The sequence below is a fragment of the Aplidium turbinatum genome, chromosome 3, assembly GCF_918807975.1.
Source record: "Aplidium turbinatum chromosome 3, kaAplTurb1.1, whole genome shotgun sequence".
Taxonomy (NCBI): domain Eukaryota; kingdom Metazoa; phylum Chordata; class Ascidiacea; order Aplousobranchia; family Polyclinidae; genus Aplidium; species Aplidium turbinatum.
In genome coordinates this window covers 19,645,879-19,664,478 of record NC_137474.1, presented here as the reverse complement: position 1 = coordinate 19,664,478, position 18,600 = coordinate 19,645,879, and the positions used below count along the sequence as shown (strand labels likewise).

Genomic DNA, 18,600 nt, shown 5'->3' with positions numbered 1-18,600 from the left:
TGTTTTCAGAAACATCTTCCACGACTGATTCTTCGGGATAGGTGGCATTAATAGCGTTCTGAGTTGCATAAGATTGCGAATCATTTATAGCTGCTTCTAAGGATTTTGCTTGATCCGTCATCTCACTTAAAGTAAGCGTTTTGTTTTCTAGGAGCCTCTGACGGATCCACGAAGAATGTATTCCTCTTATGAAAGCATCTCTAATATATTCGTTTTCGTATTCTTTTCCTGAGACTTGACGAAAATTGCAGTCTTTACATAACTCTTGTAATGCACGCAAGTATGCGGCAATGGTTTCGGAATTGTGTTGATTTCGAGTTGCGAGTACATGGCGAGCATATATTTCGTTTTTTGGCTGAACGAAAATTTGTTCAAGTTGAAGCTTAGCTTCCTCGTACGAAGTGGTATTGCTAATAAAGCGATAGACTCGTGGAGATACATAATTGAATAGAACACTCAACTTGTTTAAATTTTCTTGGGGCAAAACCGCCAAGAAAGTCTCAAAAGTCCTTATCCAATGCTGCCATGCCCATTCTGTTTCCTTCTCGCTTGGATCAATATCCAATTTGTCTGGTCTCAACACTTTATCCATTTCTTCTATTTATCTCTTTGAAAGCTATGTTTTATAAATTGACATATTTAATTTACTTAATAGGATTACCATAACAAAGGTTTTATAAAACATAGCTAAACATAAACATAAAGTTAGCACCTAAACTTTACACAACCCTCACAACACAACTGAAAAGTGGACAAAGAGAACTGTTGAACAAGAGCTTCGCGAATCACGCCAGAAGCCAAACACGTCGACTGTGCACAGAGCACGCAAGATCAATTAAACACAACCAATCAGAAAAGGAAACTAATAGTTTTACAACACTGGTTTTGTTGGCTCTTTCTTTCCACAAAGATAAGAGTTAAACTGACTGGTAAAGCGGCGGTCGATTACTCAAGTGGCAAGAATACGGTGCGATACTGATGAGCCCAGCCTCATGGGCGAAACACGTGTCTATCGCTGTCTATTCGATGCTACAATCGGCTGCCAAAATAACTTAAACGTTTAATTGGAGGTCTTAATGGCTAGCGTGGAAGCTACACCGTTCTGGTTAGCGAAGCGTTACTGCTGCTCGCTGTGCTAGTGAGTAATCAGCCTTGTGCTGATAGCCGGAAGAACGCCTTTCTTCACATTGACCCACCCCAGGCACATGCTGGTGTTGTTGGCTCTTTCTTTCCACAAAGATAAGAGTTAAACTGACTGGTAAAGCGGCGGTCGATTACTCAAGTGGCAAGAATACGGTGCGATACTGATGAGCCCAGCCTCATGGGCGAAACACGTGTCTATCGCTGTCTATTCGATGCTACAATCGGCTGCCAAAATAACTTAAACGTTTAATTGGAGGTCTTAATGGCTAGCGTGGAAGCTACACCGTTCTGGTTAGCGAAGCGTTACTGCTGCTCGCTGTGCTAGTGAGTAATCAGCCTTGTGCTGATAGCCGGGAAGAACGCCTTTCTTCACAATGCACTGCTAATTACCACAAAGTTTCAATACCAGGAGTACCGGTAGCCTACTGGTATATAGGCTACTCATATTTAACAGTTAACAAAGTTATCAGGGAGTAACAGCCTTACAGCCTGCAGTATTATGTGTATACACAACAGCTGCACCACCAATATACAAATATAATATGCCTACTGGTATTAAACAACAACAAGGTTCCTTCAGCTGTCAATATATAGGTGACTGCTACTGTAGGCTATTACACTTGAAATTTTTTCTTAAAAACGTTAATAATACGATCATTGAAAGCAATAAATTCTTGGCAAATTGAGGTGAGATCAACCTGATCGAACAAGTTTTTGTTAATGTGTTCAACTGTTCATCCTATGGTTCAAGAGCTCTTCGATTAATTTGCTTTTTAAGTAATTTTTCACCAGTCTGTAGTACGAAAAATACCTTTTTGCGGTAGCAATATACATAGGGATTTCCAGTTAAAACTGTATCAGTTTTGATAGATTTATGTAAATGTTTTATTTATTTTAACAGCTTGAGTTCGTTTTCGAGAGAATTAACATCAATATCCCCATCTAGCTTGGTTTAAGTGCCTTTTTTTGGAGACAAAGTTGCAGCTAAAATTACATTCTCTATAGGCCTATCACAATAAAACTGCAGGTTATTTTGGTCAAATCTTTCGCTACTTTTTCAAAAATATTTGGCTTTCAAAAGTGGGTGGGCCAGGCCCACCCAGAAAATAAAGTAGGTAGGTCCAGGCCCACGAGACCCACGTGGTTCCTCCATCCCTGACCACAGGGAACGTGATACCTACATCAAGTAAATGTTGAGGAGAATAGACTCGCCTCCAGAAAATAAGTGAATTGTTTGTTTAAATTTGGGTTGTAGCGTTTGATTAACACTGCTTCCTGAATTTTGGCGTCAAATTGAGATTTACCTTTGCGTAAAATTTTAAATGAGTCAGCCGAGAATTTTCTATCTGTAGCATAGCCTACAAAAAGAACACTCCATGATATTGTCTTTGATGGCACTTTTAAAATTCAGAAGCTCTCGTGGTCAAATGTCTGGTAGACATACGGATGTACCGTACGTCAATGCCGAATCAAACGGACATGTAAACTGCGTGACGCGACAATATATCGAAAGACAATTTATCGAACGACAGTTCATCGAACGACAGTTTATCGAAAGACAGTTCATCGAACGACAATTCATCGAAACGACAGTTCATCGAAACGACTGTTTATCGAAACGACAGTTCATCGAACGACTGTTTATCGAAACGACAGTTTATCGAACGACGAAACACATATGCAATGGAATACTCAGGGGTTAGGGGTTATGGATTAGGGGCTAGGGGTTAATGGTTAGGGGTTAGGAGCTAAGGGCTAGGGGCTAAGGGCTAGGGGCTAGGGGTTAGGGGTTAGTGGTTATGGGTCAGGGGTTAGTGGTTATGGGTCAGGGGTTAGGGGTTAGTGGTTAAGGGTCAGGGGTTAGGGGCTAGGGGTTAATGGTTAAGGGTTAGGGTTAGGGTTAAGGTTAAGGTTAAGGTTAAGGTTAAGGTTAAGGTTAGGGTTAGGGGTTAGGAGTGAGAGGTTAGGGTTAGGGTTTGAGTTACGATCGAACGACTGACTTTTTTGAAGAGTGTATATAATATACATTATAAGCTTTAACCTCATAAAAATAAATTTTATTGTCAAGATATTTACACAGTCAATAAACATTGACCTTGGCCGTATTCTCTAAAACTTTTGTCTTATTTTGATATAAACTGAAGAAATGAGAGCAAAAAGAGAAAAATGTCTAATAGGTCCTGCATCTCTCCTACTACAAAAAAATAGTAAAATTGAGTCTTTTGCTTATAAATATTTTTCAAGTAGTCCTAAAATAAAAAGTGTTCTTAGAGCATATATAAACATGCCACTTCTGCAGCTTTTGATGTAACGTTTATCTTTTTATCTCTAGTGGTTTTCGAAATATGACAATTTTTATGAAAATGGGCCATAGAAACGCCCAGCGCGACCGTGTGACGTCATTAATTTCAATTTTTTTTTGTCCACTACAAACTTTCAAAAAGTTAAGAAAAAATCCATGAACCTTGCCATTTTTTGGCGCAGCCTAGTCTGGGACTTTAGTTCAAAATGCGAACCAATTTTGAATGTTTTGTAAGTAGGAAAAACGTCCACATCAAATTTACTGTTTACAAAATTAGTGTTTTGTTTCAAACTATTTTCGTGCTAGTTGTTGTTTTGACACTTATTTGTGTCGGCAAACAGAAAACTAATTCTATCTTTTCATACATGAGGGAAAAGTCGAGATCTATGGAAGATTGCGAGAGTAGACGTAGGAATGAGGATGCTGAAGGTGCAAGTAGCATGGGGTTCAGTAGGCCAATTGTAGTCTGATTGAGAGAACAAGTCCTGATGTATCGGCAACGCAGAGATGTACGTAGGCCTATACGCCGCAAATTCTACGCCGTAGACTTGCGGCGTAGACTTTTTGTTTGCGCTAACGCTTGCGGCCACATTTTTTTGGATAGTTTGTACTTGAGGCTACGCCGTAAAGTTTTCGCGTTTTTTTAGCGCATAGAGTCAACGCATACTTTTTAATGTATTTTTTTCGCTACAACACGCCAATACCTTCCAGCGCTGCAGTTGAAAGAATGTTTTCAATGGGCAAAGACATATTGAAACCAAAACACAGCAAAATGTCAGATGAACACTTTCAGATGCTTGTGTTTCTTCGTGGAAATTCAAAATAAAACTTGTTTGTTTTGAGTAGTCTATACCGTGTGAATGTTTGGCATCTAGCAAACAAAATGAGTTTACGCTAGTGTATGCGCTAACGCCGCCAACTTTTTTTACAAGTTACGTTGACGCATACGGCGTATGGTTTTTTGAACGTTTGCGTTTACGCTGACTGCGTCAATATTTTTTGTATGCGCGTACATCACTGCGGCAACGGGTGAGTTGTAGGCCGTGAGTGCCTTTAAATAATCAAAGGGATGGGTATATTGGCCTATTGTCACTGCCACTATTGTCGCTAATCACTTGGCCGACATTTTTAAATTAGCCCCCTAAATTTTTTTCTAGGTGCGCTACTGCTTCGAAATATTTTTATTATCCAAAATCATCATGAGGATTTGCGGGTCTCTCAAACTCACGGAACTGCAAATAACGTAACTTTTCCAAAACCCACTCAATCCTCCTTCAAGATTAGATCGACAGCTGCCACAAAGTCCATGTGGCACTCATGACTAATCTTGACTACCCCGTTTCCAAATATAGTATAGATACTGTCCGAAACATTATAATGATAATGCTGACAAACAGACACAGATCATAGCAACCATAACCGCATAAAAACCTTCAGTTTAGGAAAATCACAAAAAAAAAACGGATATCATCGTATTTTGAAAACGATCGATGATAGAAAAAAATGGTAGCATTTTTGGAATCAGAGCTTGAAAATCATACAGATACACTTAAAAAAAGTAGCCAAACCACATTTTTTTGAAATTTGATACGTAGTGTAATCTATAAAGTTTATTTATCACGTCAGCGCATTTTTTCTTAATGTTACTCTCTCCTGGCCTTTACGTTTGGCTATTTAAAATGCCAGCATATTATCGAGTAGCAGGGGTGGGCAAACTTTTTGTACGCGCGGGCCAATTGAAGTAGTGATTATGCAAAGGCGGCCGCAATGATACTCATTCAATAATGTAAAAGTAGGAAAACTTAACGTCAAGTATTTTAACTCGTATTTGTTCAATATGAAACCTATTCTATAGTGCCGTACTGTCTTTTTAGCTCCTCTGAGTTTGTCCTTTAAGTTCCCTCACATTCACAGAGATATCTTCGTTCTATTAGTAACCGCTCATGCAGAAGCTAATGGTTGAAAATAACGGCTTTTCTCTGGACAAACGATCTCTGTAACTGCCACCAAGCAGGGCCGGATTTACCAATAGGCTAGGCAGGCTGAAGCCTAGGGCCTCAACGTCCAGGGGCATCGAAACTCGGTTTCGAAGTTTGTAATTCTTTTAAAAACTTGACAAGTTTAAATCCTTCCTATAAAGTATATTATATATATCAAGCTTTTCAGAATAGAAAATTCTATGCACAACTGGTTTCAACCACGTTGTAAACATACATTATTACGTCGTTTGCATTTGCAAACTGTCATTTGCAAAAAATGGAAAAATTGGAATCTGTGTTTATGTTGCATTTTTGGTCCATAGTGCTAGGTCGTTTTCACAGGATTAGCAAAGCATTTCAGAAATCTGAATTGTTATTTATAAGTACTTGTGCCGAATTGTACAGTTCACTTGTAGACTTTCTAAGCAAAATTAGAGATGAGTTTGACGAGTTTGACCAGCAAGCAAAAGCAACCTTGCCAAATATTAACTACAGAGTTGTCACTAGGAGACAAAGAAATGCACCTGACGGTTTAAGTGAACTCTCTTCAAAGGAAAGGTTTAAAATAAATTCCTTTATCCCTATGCTCGACGCACTTGAAACAAATTTAAGAAGAAGAGCTAATGTGTACAGCAACATTGCAGAAATGTTCCTTTTTCTTGCTAATCTGAAAGCAACTAAGGTAGAAATTGTTCGAGACGTAGAACTTATAAAGGAAGCGTATCCGAAAGATGTTGACCCGAAACTTGCTGATGAACTTCTATATTTTCATTTGTATGTGAGACAAACACAAAACCAAGAGCTTACCGGTACAGAAGAGCAATATATTTCCTTGTCTCATGTGTCTTTGGCAGGACACTTAAAGACATGCCTGAAAGTTGACACAAAGATTGGCTTCCTTGCCTTCCCGTCCACTTAATCTAAATCTTCAACCACCGGATGTAAGCCTGGATACGAAAAAAAAACAAAAAAACATGGAGACCTTTATGAAATTATGTGCAAGGAAAACATTAACACTGCCTTTCCTAATGTGGAAGCAATATTAAGACTGTTTCTATGCTTAATGGTCACTAACTGCGCAGGAGAGAGATTTTTCTCAAGGCTCAAAAGCATCAAAAATAAATTGAGATCGACAATGTCTCAAGAAAGGTTGTCCGCACTGAGCATTCTGCGCATTGAGAGTGACAAACTTAAAACAGATAAATTTTGATGAACTTTTACATGACTTTGCTGTGACAAAAGCTAGAAAAAAAATTGGTAGCCTGTAGTCTACCAAATTATGCGGTGGGATGGCGCAACGGATAAGGCGTTGGTTTTCCAATTATGCAAACCTGGTTCGACTCCCGGCTTCAGCTGGCTGTTGAAAACACCGCTCACCTCTACCTAGGGTGGAATAAATTGGGTAGGCGTAGTTGCTTAGTGCCGAAGGCTTAGTACAATGAGAACCTACTGTATCTGCTCATACCCGACACTTGAATCAAGTATGGGACTCACCTTTACCTTTTTAGTATTACTCTATTTGATGTCTGTAACTATTTCTTTTGTCCTTGTAAATAAATTTTACAGTTATTGTAACAGTTGTTTGATCAAAGAAATTAAAATTAAAAGCAAAACTGCCTTAACTAAATTTTTATTCTTTTAATTAAATATTTGCACCCATAAATGTGGAAAATAAAAAGAACGAAGAGTTTACTGCGCTCATATTTTTAACATTAAGCAATGACATGTTAAAGAAGACATGTTAAGCAATTTTAAAGAAGCTCTAATAATTGTAATCTACAAGAAAGGCAATAGACTCGACTGCAGCAATTACCGTCCAATAAGTCTACTCAGTCACATATACAAACTCTTTATCACTATTATTGCGGCACGCGTAAAAAATAACTTATATGCATCCCTCCACCCTACACAAGCAGCCTACCAACCAGGAGGAGGAACAATAAAGCAAATCCTAGCCCTGGAACAAATTATAGAAAAGGCTGGGCAGTATTTGAAAAGAACAGAAAGATTTCAACATCCAATAGTTTTGTTTCTCGGCAGCCGATTTGTAGCAAGAATTGACAGCGATAGACATGAGGTTGGGCTCATCAGTATCGCACCGTATTCTAGCCACAAATGTATTCGACCGCCACTTTACCAGTCAGTTTAACTCTTAATAGTTTTACCAATCGTGCTGTACAGCCTAGAATGCGTAAATTGGACATCATCAACAATGAAAAAACTCACTACCTTCCAAAATCACATCATGAGAAGCATGACCAACAAAAAGCTACTTGACCACACGAAAGCAGAAGATCTTTTTAACTATGACAAAACTACATCCAATTGCAGCAATAATAAAATCAAAAGTTTTAAAACTGTTCGGCGACACTAAAAGATCACAATTCGGAATCATCAAAGTTTGCACAGAAGGCAAGGTAGAAGGAAAAAGAAAACGTGGCAGACAACCAAAATGTTGGCAAGACAATATCCAATCATGGACCGGACTCAACTTGGCGACACTGAGCGTGTTGGCTGAAAATCGCCACTATTGGAAGCAAATAACACATGTTGATGCGCAATTTGCTACTGGCGGAGATGACTACTGATGATGAATGACATGTGATGTTGTTTAGAGAGAAATTCTGATCTCAAAAATAGGGAGGGCCTCACAAATGGAATAGCCTAGGGCAGTGGTCGGCAACCTGCGACTCCGGAGCCGCATGCGGCTCTTTAGCTCCTCTGAAGCGGCTCCCTCTAGATTTGACATGATTTGGTATAGCCTTGCGTTCGACTGTGATAATGAAAAAAAAAAAAAAAAACGGCATCAAAACGTTGTTTACTAGTTGTGCAAGATGATGCAGCAATGAGCCAACTCTGATCGAGTGATACTTTGTCAGAAAATAATAGACTTTTTTTTACAAATTTGTTCTTCAAGTTTTGACTTTATCAGGTCAGTTTACAGCTTTTGGCGTGAACACTAAACAGCATACCCTTTTTTATCAGTAGCCATGCACAAATAAAAAAGAGAAAAGTTTTAGGCGAAAACAGAGATGTTACTCAGCATGGACAATTGGACATAAACATGAACTTTGCATGCAAATAATGTTGGCATATTTGCATGCTTAATAGCCTATGTGGGAAAATATCCCAAAATCAATGACTTCAAAAGGCACTGTCAGAACAGCCATGGAGCATTAATTTTGCTGCACATTATCCCATTTTGGAGATTAGTTAAAGTATGCAGTATTGGAACTTATGCAAAGATCGGAGCAGAGTAAGGAAGCTTTCAATTTTGTGGCAGCTCAATAGATTGTTAAGCGAGGAAAGCCGTACACAGATAGAGATGACGGTATAAAAAAGAATTGTTCGGTAGCAAAGAAACTGTGGCCTGATCTACTTGAAACACATTTATTACGTTTTGTGGCTCTCAGCTGGTCATATCTGCCAAAACATGTAACAGAATCGCTCTTTTGTTAAAAAAGGTTGCCGACCACTGGCCTAGGGCCTCTCATGATCAAAATCCGGCCCTGCCACCAAGCACGCCTTTACAAATTCACCTTCAACATGTTTCCTGCTGTCAGCTTTGACACTGCGTAACTCGCTTGAATATTTCTTTCATCTTCTGTGCCCATCTTTGTAAAAATAAAGACTGTTGCTCCAAAGACTTGCTAGTCTACAAAACTTATTGTTTCTGCACAACTCTATTTGACACAGTTCTAGTGCAAAAACTCACGCATAATATTTACAATATATATTTTAATAATTTAGTCATTTAGTCAAGATGAGGGAATACCAGTAGATCACATTTATTGGTCGTCGTCACATTGGCTTTGTAGCTGAGTCTACTATTTTTTATTAAAAATGGATAGACAATCAGCAGAGCCCTATTTATGGCATAAGCATTTCGCTCTACTACTGTAGAGCATCATTAGTGCACTATTCAAATAGAATCAGTTAAAATATTAAAATACAATTATTTAAATATTATTTAAACAGAATTATTAAAATAGAATATTCAAATAGATTCCATTTGAATAAGGCACTGCTCTACAGTAGTAGAGCGAAATGCATATGCCATAAATAGGGCTCTGCTGAATTGCTGATTCTCCATCCATTTTTAATAAAAAATAATGAACTCTGAACTGATACTTGATGGAGAATCGCTGGCCTGCTGCTTCGCAGTCAGGAGATCCCCTATTCACAATGAAAGTCAATAAATGATAGTCTACTATTTAACCACTCCACTTTAGCAGTGTTTCCACAAACTACACCACTACGATACGCTACTGGACAGCAGCCAGTTTTTGATGGTTTCGTCTTTTAAGACACGAGGATCGTCTTGTCCACTTGGTGTATAGTTTTGCACTCGTTATTGTTGTAGTATATGGTTTGCTACTCAGCATCACACTTGCTGGGAGGCGGAGATGCCGCTTTTCACTGATGCACTGCTGACCAGCCAGATATCCGACGACGAGGAAATTTCTTCAACTGAACATTTAATGCCGTATGGTTTTTAAACACATGGGCTTCAGTTTGCATTCTATAAATATCTTTCATTTTGTATTAAAACTTTACATACTACTGCATATGGCATAGCAGACTTAAACTCCCAAACTGATTTTCAGATGTCTTGTTAATTGCTGAGAACAGATGTCGTTACATACACACGACATTGCTGCAAATTTGTTTGGCTACAAAAGTTTATTTGCGGATTTCATGACGCCGTGGCCCAAGGACTTCTAATAAAACCCCTTTGACACAGCTACTTCCAACTATTTAAATAATGAAAGAGTATACTACTATATTTCTATGTCTTTAACTCATGCAACAAAGTAGAGTAATTTTTTTTCGATTCATAAACGTGGCGATTCATAAACAGTGGCAAAAGAAACTGTTTGTCGCAGTAAGACGCTTGGTTAATGTTTTCTCAATTTATCATGTCGATGCAGGTAGAAGATTTGGGAGTGAAGAAAAGGCTTTGTGGTAACAATCAGATTTACGCTCAAGATGCTCCAAAGAGATGGGAAAAGTTTCGATCTGAGAATAACACCACCACGATTCGATTTGTGTCCGACTACTCAAACGATTTGGAATCTTCTCCATCTCCACTTGGTTTCAAAGCCCATTACGTCGTGGAAGGTACTTTCAAGAGCTTGCTTTCAAAACTGAATGCTTTTTTTCTTCTTACTTCACGCTTTCTTCACATGGGTTCACCTATGCGGACCACGTCCCTGTACATCACATCTCGTTGTCCAAAAGTCCATCCAATAGTAGGCTACACATAGCTTGTCCGCTTGTAGTTGCACAAATGGCTTGTCCGCCCCGATATTTCAGTTAGTTAGCGCGTGACTTCTGGAACGAAGAAGCTTCAAGATCAAGCGCGCTGGTTCGACTCTCCGGGTGTGCGCTTTAGCAACGCAAGTTAAGGATTGCTCTCCATTCAGCGGCATCTAATGGATGGAATAATTCCCCGGCAATAAGACTTCAACAATCGGAAACTTCGCTTTGTCAATCTCGGTGACCGGGCCTGCGTCAGTGATTCAAAAGCCTCTACAAGTATGCGAAACTGCCAGGATTAAGCTCTGCAAGAAGCTTTCCCAGTCCGAGGATAAAGATTCAATCAATCAGTCAATCAAATAAGGTTGTAGCACAACCTTGTGCAATGTTTTCATCACGCGTCCTACCCACCGTCACAGCGTCGCGCGTTCTACCCACCTCAAATCCATTAGTTTGACGACTTGTGTTTGGCTTATTTTTACTCCACTTTGTCCAGTGTTGACAGCCTAAAAGACCACAACATTGACATTTTCACTACTTTTATCTTGTCTTCTTGATCTTTTGCTCCCATTCCATATAAGATTAACGATTTGGTGGTTGTTTTATACATTTTACTTTCACCGCTAAACCGCTTTTAAGATCTTTCTTTCACGCATAACCTCTCCAATATTTTTTAATGATTCTCTTTGCCATCTGATTTTCCGGTTCTTTCTCTGGGCAAAGGAACCCAAAATGCCTGAAAACAACATTTTATGATTGAAGACGAACAGTCATCAGGCAGGACCAGCGGTGGATTCCTAGCATTTTGTTTAGGGGAGAGTTCTATGAACATCAATTGTGTTACTACAGACAAACTGACAAAGTATGTATAAGTAATCGGTGTAGGTTAGCCAACAATCTTTACCTTTTTTAAAATGAAACACTGTTCAGTTTGTCTTTATTTCTGAACATCATATCGAAAAACAACCCATGCTAAAACCATGCTAAAACATAGCTTGAAGTACAGAAAAAAGTAGAAGCAACAAAACGTAAAAGCGTGGTTGAATCCGAAAAAAATTATAAGTTTGAAATTTGGCCTGGTTGCTACATTGCAATCTCCTTTGCTTTTTCTTTACCGCGTAGACCTACACTTGAAATCGCTTTGCATTAGCTAATTCCAATCTCTTAACTTAAGTGTAAACCTATTTGTATGAGCCAATTCTACGGAAAGTTTCAAACAAATTGACTGTAGGAAAGTGAGGAAATGCATTTCTTGAAATGAGCGCTTGTGTTTGCAGCTTTGCTAGTAAGAACAAATAAGTTGCCATTGTGACAGTTATTGACGAACAGTTTAAACTTCAAATACAGCAAAAGCATATTCCAAGTTGGTGCAAACAAGATTATACAAAACAAATCGCCTGTCTGCAGGTCTTTGGTTTATGGGCAAAGTTACAAGCACCACAACAGTCTTTGATTTTAGCCTGCATAGAGTTTTTGCACAGATCTGAGTTCATTAAATGCGGGCAGCTAGGAATGCCTAACCTGAGTATCCACAGCCGATCGACGAGTCCGTAACCACTTCTGAGTTGCCGCAGTGCCATTGGATAAATGAGGAAGTGGTCCATTGATGCTGATGAACAACAATGCTGAAAAAAGTGATATGGCCAGCTGTGATCGTAGAGATGTGATGACCAAGTTCATTTGCGAAAATCGACGTTCGGCTTCAGCAGAACTTATAGCAATCATGTTTAGTAGGCTACTACGTTCTTGAGCAACTTTATGGTATCTGGTATATGGCAAGGATTGTCAACCTTATACATTCGGAAATAGGAGTGATGACATGAAATCTTTTCGCTATTTCTCGTAATCTCTGCCCTCCTTCTTGCCATGGAACTTCGATTGCAACAGGCCATAACTCTGGTACAATAATTTCCAAGCTCTTCACAGAATTTTCATTGTTGGTGTCCACCATCCTGCTTAAAATGTTGTCAACCAAAGCTTGAATAAACCGATTACGATCAAAAGAAGGGTAGTCTCTACGTCGAGCTTTGAACTGGTCCAACTTTATGCCTATAAAAGAGTAGTTTTTTGTACTTCCAGGACTCAAGTTAACAACTTCATCAAACGAATACTTTCCTTCTTGAACAGCTTTTTTTATTTGAAATAGAGAATTAACAGTCCATTTGACGTGACAATTAGCTACTGCGAAATTGATATTCCCAGTCTGAAGAGTTTCTGACAAAAGCGATAATTGCCGAAGACAATCTTTAAAAGCGCCAGATCTTCTATGAATAAATTATTCCTTGGTGGTCATTTTGATGCAGAGATCTCTGAACATTGCCCAATCTGTTGGTCTAATATTCTTCCTTTCTGCGAGGGTTGTGAAGTGTTTATATAATGCTGGGAAACTATTCCACAGAGCATTGATAGCACGACGTGAGGACGCACCCAACGCACACTGAAACTTTTAGCCACTTTCCTCAACTCGACATCGAACTCTGTTACAATGCTGCTTAGTTTCCGATGCAACTTCGCGGATCTCGAATAGCTACTGTAAATTTTGTCAAAAAATGCCTGTAGGCTTACGTGATAAAATCCATCTACAGTGTCCATTTCCATCCACTGTTCGATGCAAGAGTCACATCACACGCGGACATCTAGAATGTCAAGAGTCACAAAATTTGTTATGTCATTCTTTATTGCCCTATTTGCAAAAAGCTTGATTTACTATACTGTACATGCAGATTGCATGATAGAATTAAGCGCTAACTATACGGGACCTAATCACGCAAAACGGAAATTGCTAGCAACTTACAGTAGGCCAGGGCTACTCAACTGGCGGACCGCGGTCCGAATCCAGACCTTCTGGGTGTTGAAAGTGGACCTCGGGCTTCTGGAAGAATAACCTCATTGTCACATTTTAGGGTCTCTTTAAACAGATTTCCATTAGGAAAAAGCAATTTTTTCTGATTATCCTAGGAGCTGGGGGCTAAGCCCCCAGACCTCCAACGCTATACCGTCTTCTCTGATGTGCGATCCACACAGCTACACTACAAAGAAACACAATAAACTACAATTTTTCCTTTTTTATTTCTTTGATTGTTGAACCATAGGCATACGAAGCCAAGTAACGTGATCAAGTTTAACATCTTCAAGTTTATTACATATAGAAACACAAAACTGCGCAAAAAAATTAAGTATTGAACGTTTTCGACATCACAAGATGTCCTCTTCAGGAATAATATACATACAACTTAACTACATCTGAATAAATTACAATTATTATTGTAACTGTCTCCACCGCCAGTGTAGCCAAATCGTTTGGCATCCGCTGGCTTCGATCAGTCTTTCAACAAGGTTGATAGGATCTCCATTCTGTTTTGTCCTTTGCGATGTTTTGCAATCGATGGAGATGTGGTGTGCTGAGCAGGGATCCCAGGCCAGCTTTTCTGATGTCAGATCTCAGCAGTTGTAATAAATTGGTACGGTGACGTCGGTTCGGCCTTGCTACTTTTTGCTGCCAATTATTGCAAATTCAAGGGCTTTCTGGGGAGGTGTCCTGGTGAAGTCTCAGAATGTGTTCAAACATGTTCCATCTCATGGTGAAGATCTTGCAAGACAATGGTTCACTATTGCATATTTTGTAGAGATTTTTGTTCGAGATAAGACTGTTTGGCCAAGTATGACCAGTTATGACACGTAAATGTCTTCGATGACAGGCATCCAATCTTTCAAGACTTGCTTTGGTAACAGACCAGCTATTACAGTTGTAGATCATAATTGGGATGCAGTACGCGTTGTACAATCTTAGTCGCAACTGTAATGGGATTCTCGATCTCTTGCTCCATAGTTTCCAGTGTGATCTGAAAGCGACATTGCCTAAGTTGCAGCGGGATTTGACATCGGCAGTGCTGCACAATAATGATCCCAAAAGTTTGTGTGTACGCCATTTTTCGTTTCCTCGAATCGGTAGGCTATCAGTATCAGTTTCATTTGTGTCTGTAAGAAATATGTGGATGAATTCAGTTTTAGTCTCATTCATGAAAAGATTGTAGTTTTTCAGGTTTTTTGTAGCAATAGATTGTAGCATATCAAGTGGCTGTCTTTCCTCATCCAGAAACTCAACATCGTCTGCATACTCCATTTCCAAAGGCATGCATGTGTCAGATATAGGGGGGTTTGGTCTGGAGGACTGCTCTCGCACTGAGCTCAATGCTGCAGATAGGTAGCAAGTGAAGAGTATTGGGGAGAGGCTGTCTCCTTGAGGGAACCGATGGTAGTCTCAAAGTTTGCGGACATTTCGTTGTTAATGCGCACATACAGTTTCGTGTCAGCTAACAGGGTGCGGGTTAGTCGCAGTTCATCTTCATCACAGCCAGCTTGGTCTAAAATTTGAAGGATTTTTTTGCGTTTGATGGTGTCAAAGGCTTTGGACATATCTATTCCCATTTTGTGGAAGTCCCATTTTCTAGCCATTACCACTGGAACGAGCATACGTTGTGCCCAGACAATGTCAGCACAACTTCTGCCACGTTTGAAACCGCTTTGGAAGGGTCCAGTGAAGCTGTCAATTTTGTCTCTAATCCGATGCAAAATGATGATGGAGAGGATTTTTCTGATGCTATTGAGGAGCACAATGGGTCGAAGATTAGCTGGTGGTCCTTTTGGTTTCTTAGGATTTGGTATAGCGATTAGTATGCCTTCGCCGATGGTGTCTACTGGTTTGTGTTGTTTGAAAGATTCATTAATAGTCTGTGATATTAAACCGGAGGTTATGTCTTTGGAGAATTTGAAGAGTTCGTTGTTGACGTTATCAGGGCCAGCAGCACGACGGTTTTTCAAAGAAGAAATTGCTGCAGACACTTCCTCAGTGGTTATTGGTGTTTGCAAGGGTCTTGCTTCTCCGGTGAATGGTTGTATTGGTTCATCATCTGAATCTGTAAATTGTTGCTGAAACCATTTTCTTACAATCTTTACTTTGCTTTTGTCTGAGAGCACAAAACGGAAATTGCAAAATACAAAATAAATTACAATGGTTAATCTAAATTTATAAACAGGAAAAGACAAAAAACTGCACAGTACTTCTGACTAGCTCAGACTGAACGATCGGCTCCACGAGAATCAAAGGTAACTGCACCAAAAGGTGTTAAACAGATCACATGATATGGTAGAAAGGCAAGGTGCGAAAAAACTAATTTTAACCCTTTGCTTTTCAACGTTTTTTTGGAAGTTAACTACTCAAGGGGGGGCCGTTTTTGGATCAAATTCAATCAGCTGTTACGTGTGATCCGCTGGTGCTATTTCAACAGAAGTTGCACTGGTGTGAAAAAAAATCATTTGTCTATAAGTTTGAAAAGTCATTATTCTAAAATTTTATATGTTAAACTTGATATTTCAACTTTTGCAAAAGTACCCAAAAACGACAATTTTGACTTATCTTGCCACTGTGTAATTACCGTGCTAATCCGATTTCATGCAAAGTTTTGTAGAACAAAGAGCTTGATCGGCCGCACGAAGTGTGTGTGCGGTGTGCATACTCATTGCATTGATGAAGATTTACGACTTGCGAGCAAATCTTATTGTAGGCTACTCATTAATTCTAAAATAGTTACAATCAGAGTAATATTGTTACACGAATTTGAAAAAAACAAAACTGCGTTTGATGTTTTATATTTTTGTCCTAAACTAATGCTTTCCGAAACTCATGGCCAGCTTCTAGTTTTATGGAACCAAACTTCTCATAAGTAACACCTTAGCCTACTTGAATAGCTGTTTACATCTTCGTTTGTGTATTTTAGGTCTACACTCTACAATATTGAATTTGTAGTATGAACATTTTTAGTAGAGAGAAGACAATTGAACAAGCTGTTGAAATTATCTGAAATTTCTAAGTTCAAATTAGGCGCTTTTGGAATTGTGGATTTGTGTCAAGTCGCATCACAAATATCACGCAGGCCACATCATAAGTCATTTCGCTTACCGGTGTTTATAAACATGACCCATGAATTACATCCACTAAAAATACAGCATTTACATCAACAAAGCTAAGTTCGAAGCTCACTTTTTACTGAAGATTGTGTCAATCAATTTGAAAATGCATTTTTAGTCCGCCAGCGTCGAAACAATGCAACAGCAAAGTAAGGAACATGGGTAAACAAAAGAAATGTGAAATAAACCCGCAGTCAGCAAACCTACATTAATTTAACGTTTACAAATGTTGAATCAATGTAAAAGGACTGAATTGCTGACTGGGTCGTTATTGTTTGAAAGACAAAAAAAGGCGTAAAGGCGACAAAACGATACAAGAGCAAGGCAGCGATTATGTTTCTGGCCAAAAAAAATTAACTTTTTACATCAAAGATAAAAATGATTACAACGAAGCTTCAAAATTTGTCGTAAAAATATTGCAGAGATACAATAAACATAATCATTTTGTGCCAGATTGTGAGAAGACTTCCTAGATTCTTTTCAAACTTTTGCAGGATTGCAATTATTTTCTATAACTTTATATTGCCAAAAAATGGCTTCTTGGTTGAAAAAACGTGGCTACAATTCTATAAATAATTCTTAGGCCTACTACATTGAAGTAATGAAATGTTTTTTTTTTGAATTTTTCTGATGACGTTTTACAACATTCGAAAAGTAAAAAATAATAATGATGAATAATTTCCCATAACCATGGTTTATAAACGCTTCACAAAAATTGTTGCATAGACTTTACTGTTAGACGTAAAACGTTTGTAAAAGAAAACTGTCGGGTTACGTATTTATAATGTTTATTGCGCTGTTATCGAGTTATAAACTGCCTTTGTTGTCTACCTTTGTGGTTGCCGGCCAGCTTAGAGCAGCATGCAAACTACGCGTTTATTGCATTTGCATCGTGTTATGATTCCCGCAAATTTCCCACAAGGTCTTTGGTTTTATCGTGATATTTTTGTGCCTTTTCTGTCCTAAACTTGAAGTCACTGTGCTCTACAATCCACATCGCTTTTTAGACTCAGTGTTTATTGAAAATCTTTTGTGTGGTGCATCATTTCAAGTAGTATCTTCCCCTGAACTGTTACACAAACCGCCCAGAACCAGGTTGATTATGAATATTATAGCCGTTGAGTGGCCGTTATTGTATGTGTGGATTTATTAGATGTCTGACTAAATTCATGCCAAAGTCAAGCAAATTCTGTTTTCGGGATCCCTGCGGTTATTTACGGTATTTTTTGTTGATAAGTTTAGGCAGCACTTTTCCAAGATAAATGAAGACATCGGTATTGTTCGTCACTTAGATTTAGTTTTCTCAGCATTGTTTATTCATTCTTTGATCCATTAGTTTATCCCACTTTTGGTATAATCGGATCGTTTATACAGGGCCGTTGACAGGATTTATCGGGCCCGGTACCCATTTATTTTCGGGCCCCCTTCATCGACAATGTTATGAATATAAAGGATGTGTACAAACTTTTATTGATGTGCTGTTAAAACGAGGATGACACATGCCGTTCAAAGTAGAAAATTAAGAGGAATATCATTTATATTTTCTCAAAGATTCGTTGTATCCACGAATTTCCCCAACTGTGCGATTACGCATTTCTCCGTAAACCACAAAATCCTTGCTCTCAATCACGATCTTTGTCGGTATGTTTAAAATTGTTGGAGTTTTCGGCTGAAATTAATTCTTTGTAAAGTAGAGTAGCCATAGGAGAGTAAAACATTTTGGGGGGGCGAACATAATTTGCCCAAATTTTTCAAAATTTGTCCAAATTTTGTCTTTGCGTATATATTTTCAAAAATACAAAATTACTCACAATCTCTGAGAGTCATCAGCTTGGCCATGTACGAAACACAAGCAAAAAAAAGGAAGTGGCTATTTTTACACAATGAGGTGTTGCCAGAGTTAGGATTAAAGTTAGGAAGGGTTAAGTAAGGTAAGGGCTAGAGTTAGGA

At 38.7% G+C, this 18,600-nt stretch overlaps 1 protein-coding gene across 1 annotated transcript in view; it reads left to right on the top strand.

Annotated features, from left to right (window-relative positions):
• Positions 1–18,600, top strand: part of LOC145766057 (mannan-binding lectin serine protease 1-like) — an 81,374-nt gene that overhangs the window by 7,360 nt on the left and 55,414 nt on the right. Inside the window, exon 3 of the mRNA XM_082577711.1 lies at positions 10,356–10,545. Within this exon, the coding sequence (XP_082433837.1) occupies positions 10,356–10,545 (190 nt within the window). The remainder of the gene's footprint in view (positions 1–10,355; positions 10,546–18,600) is intronic.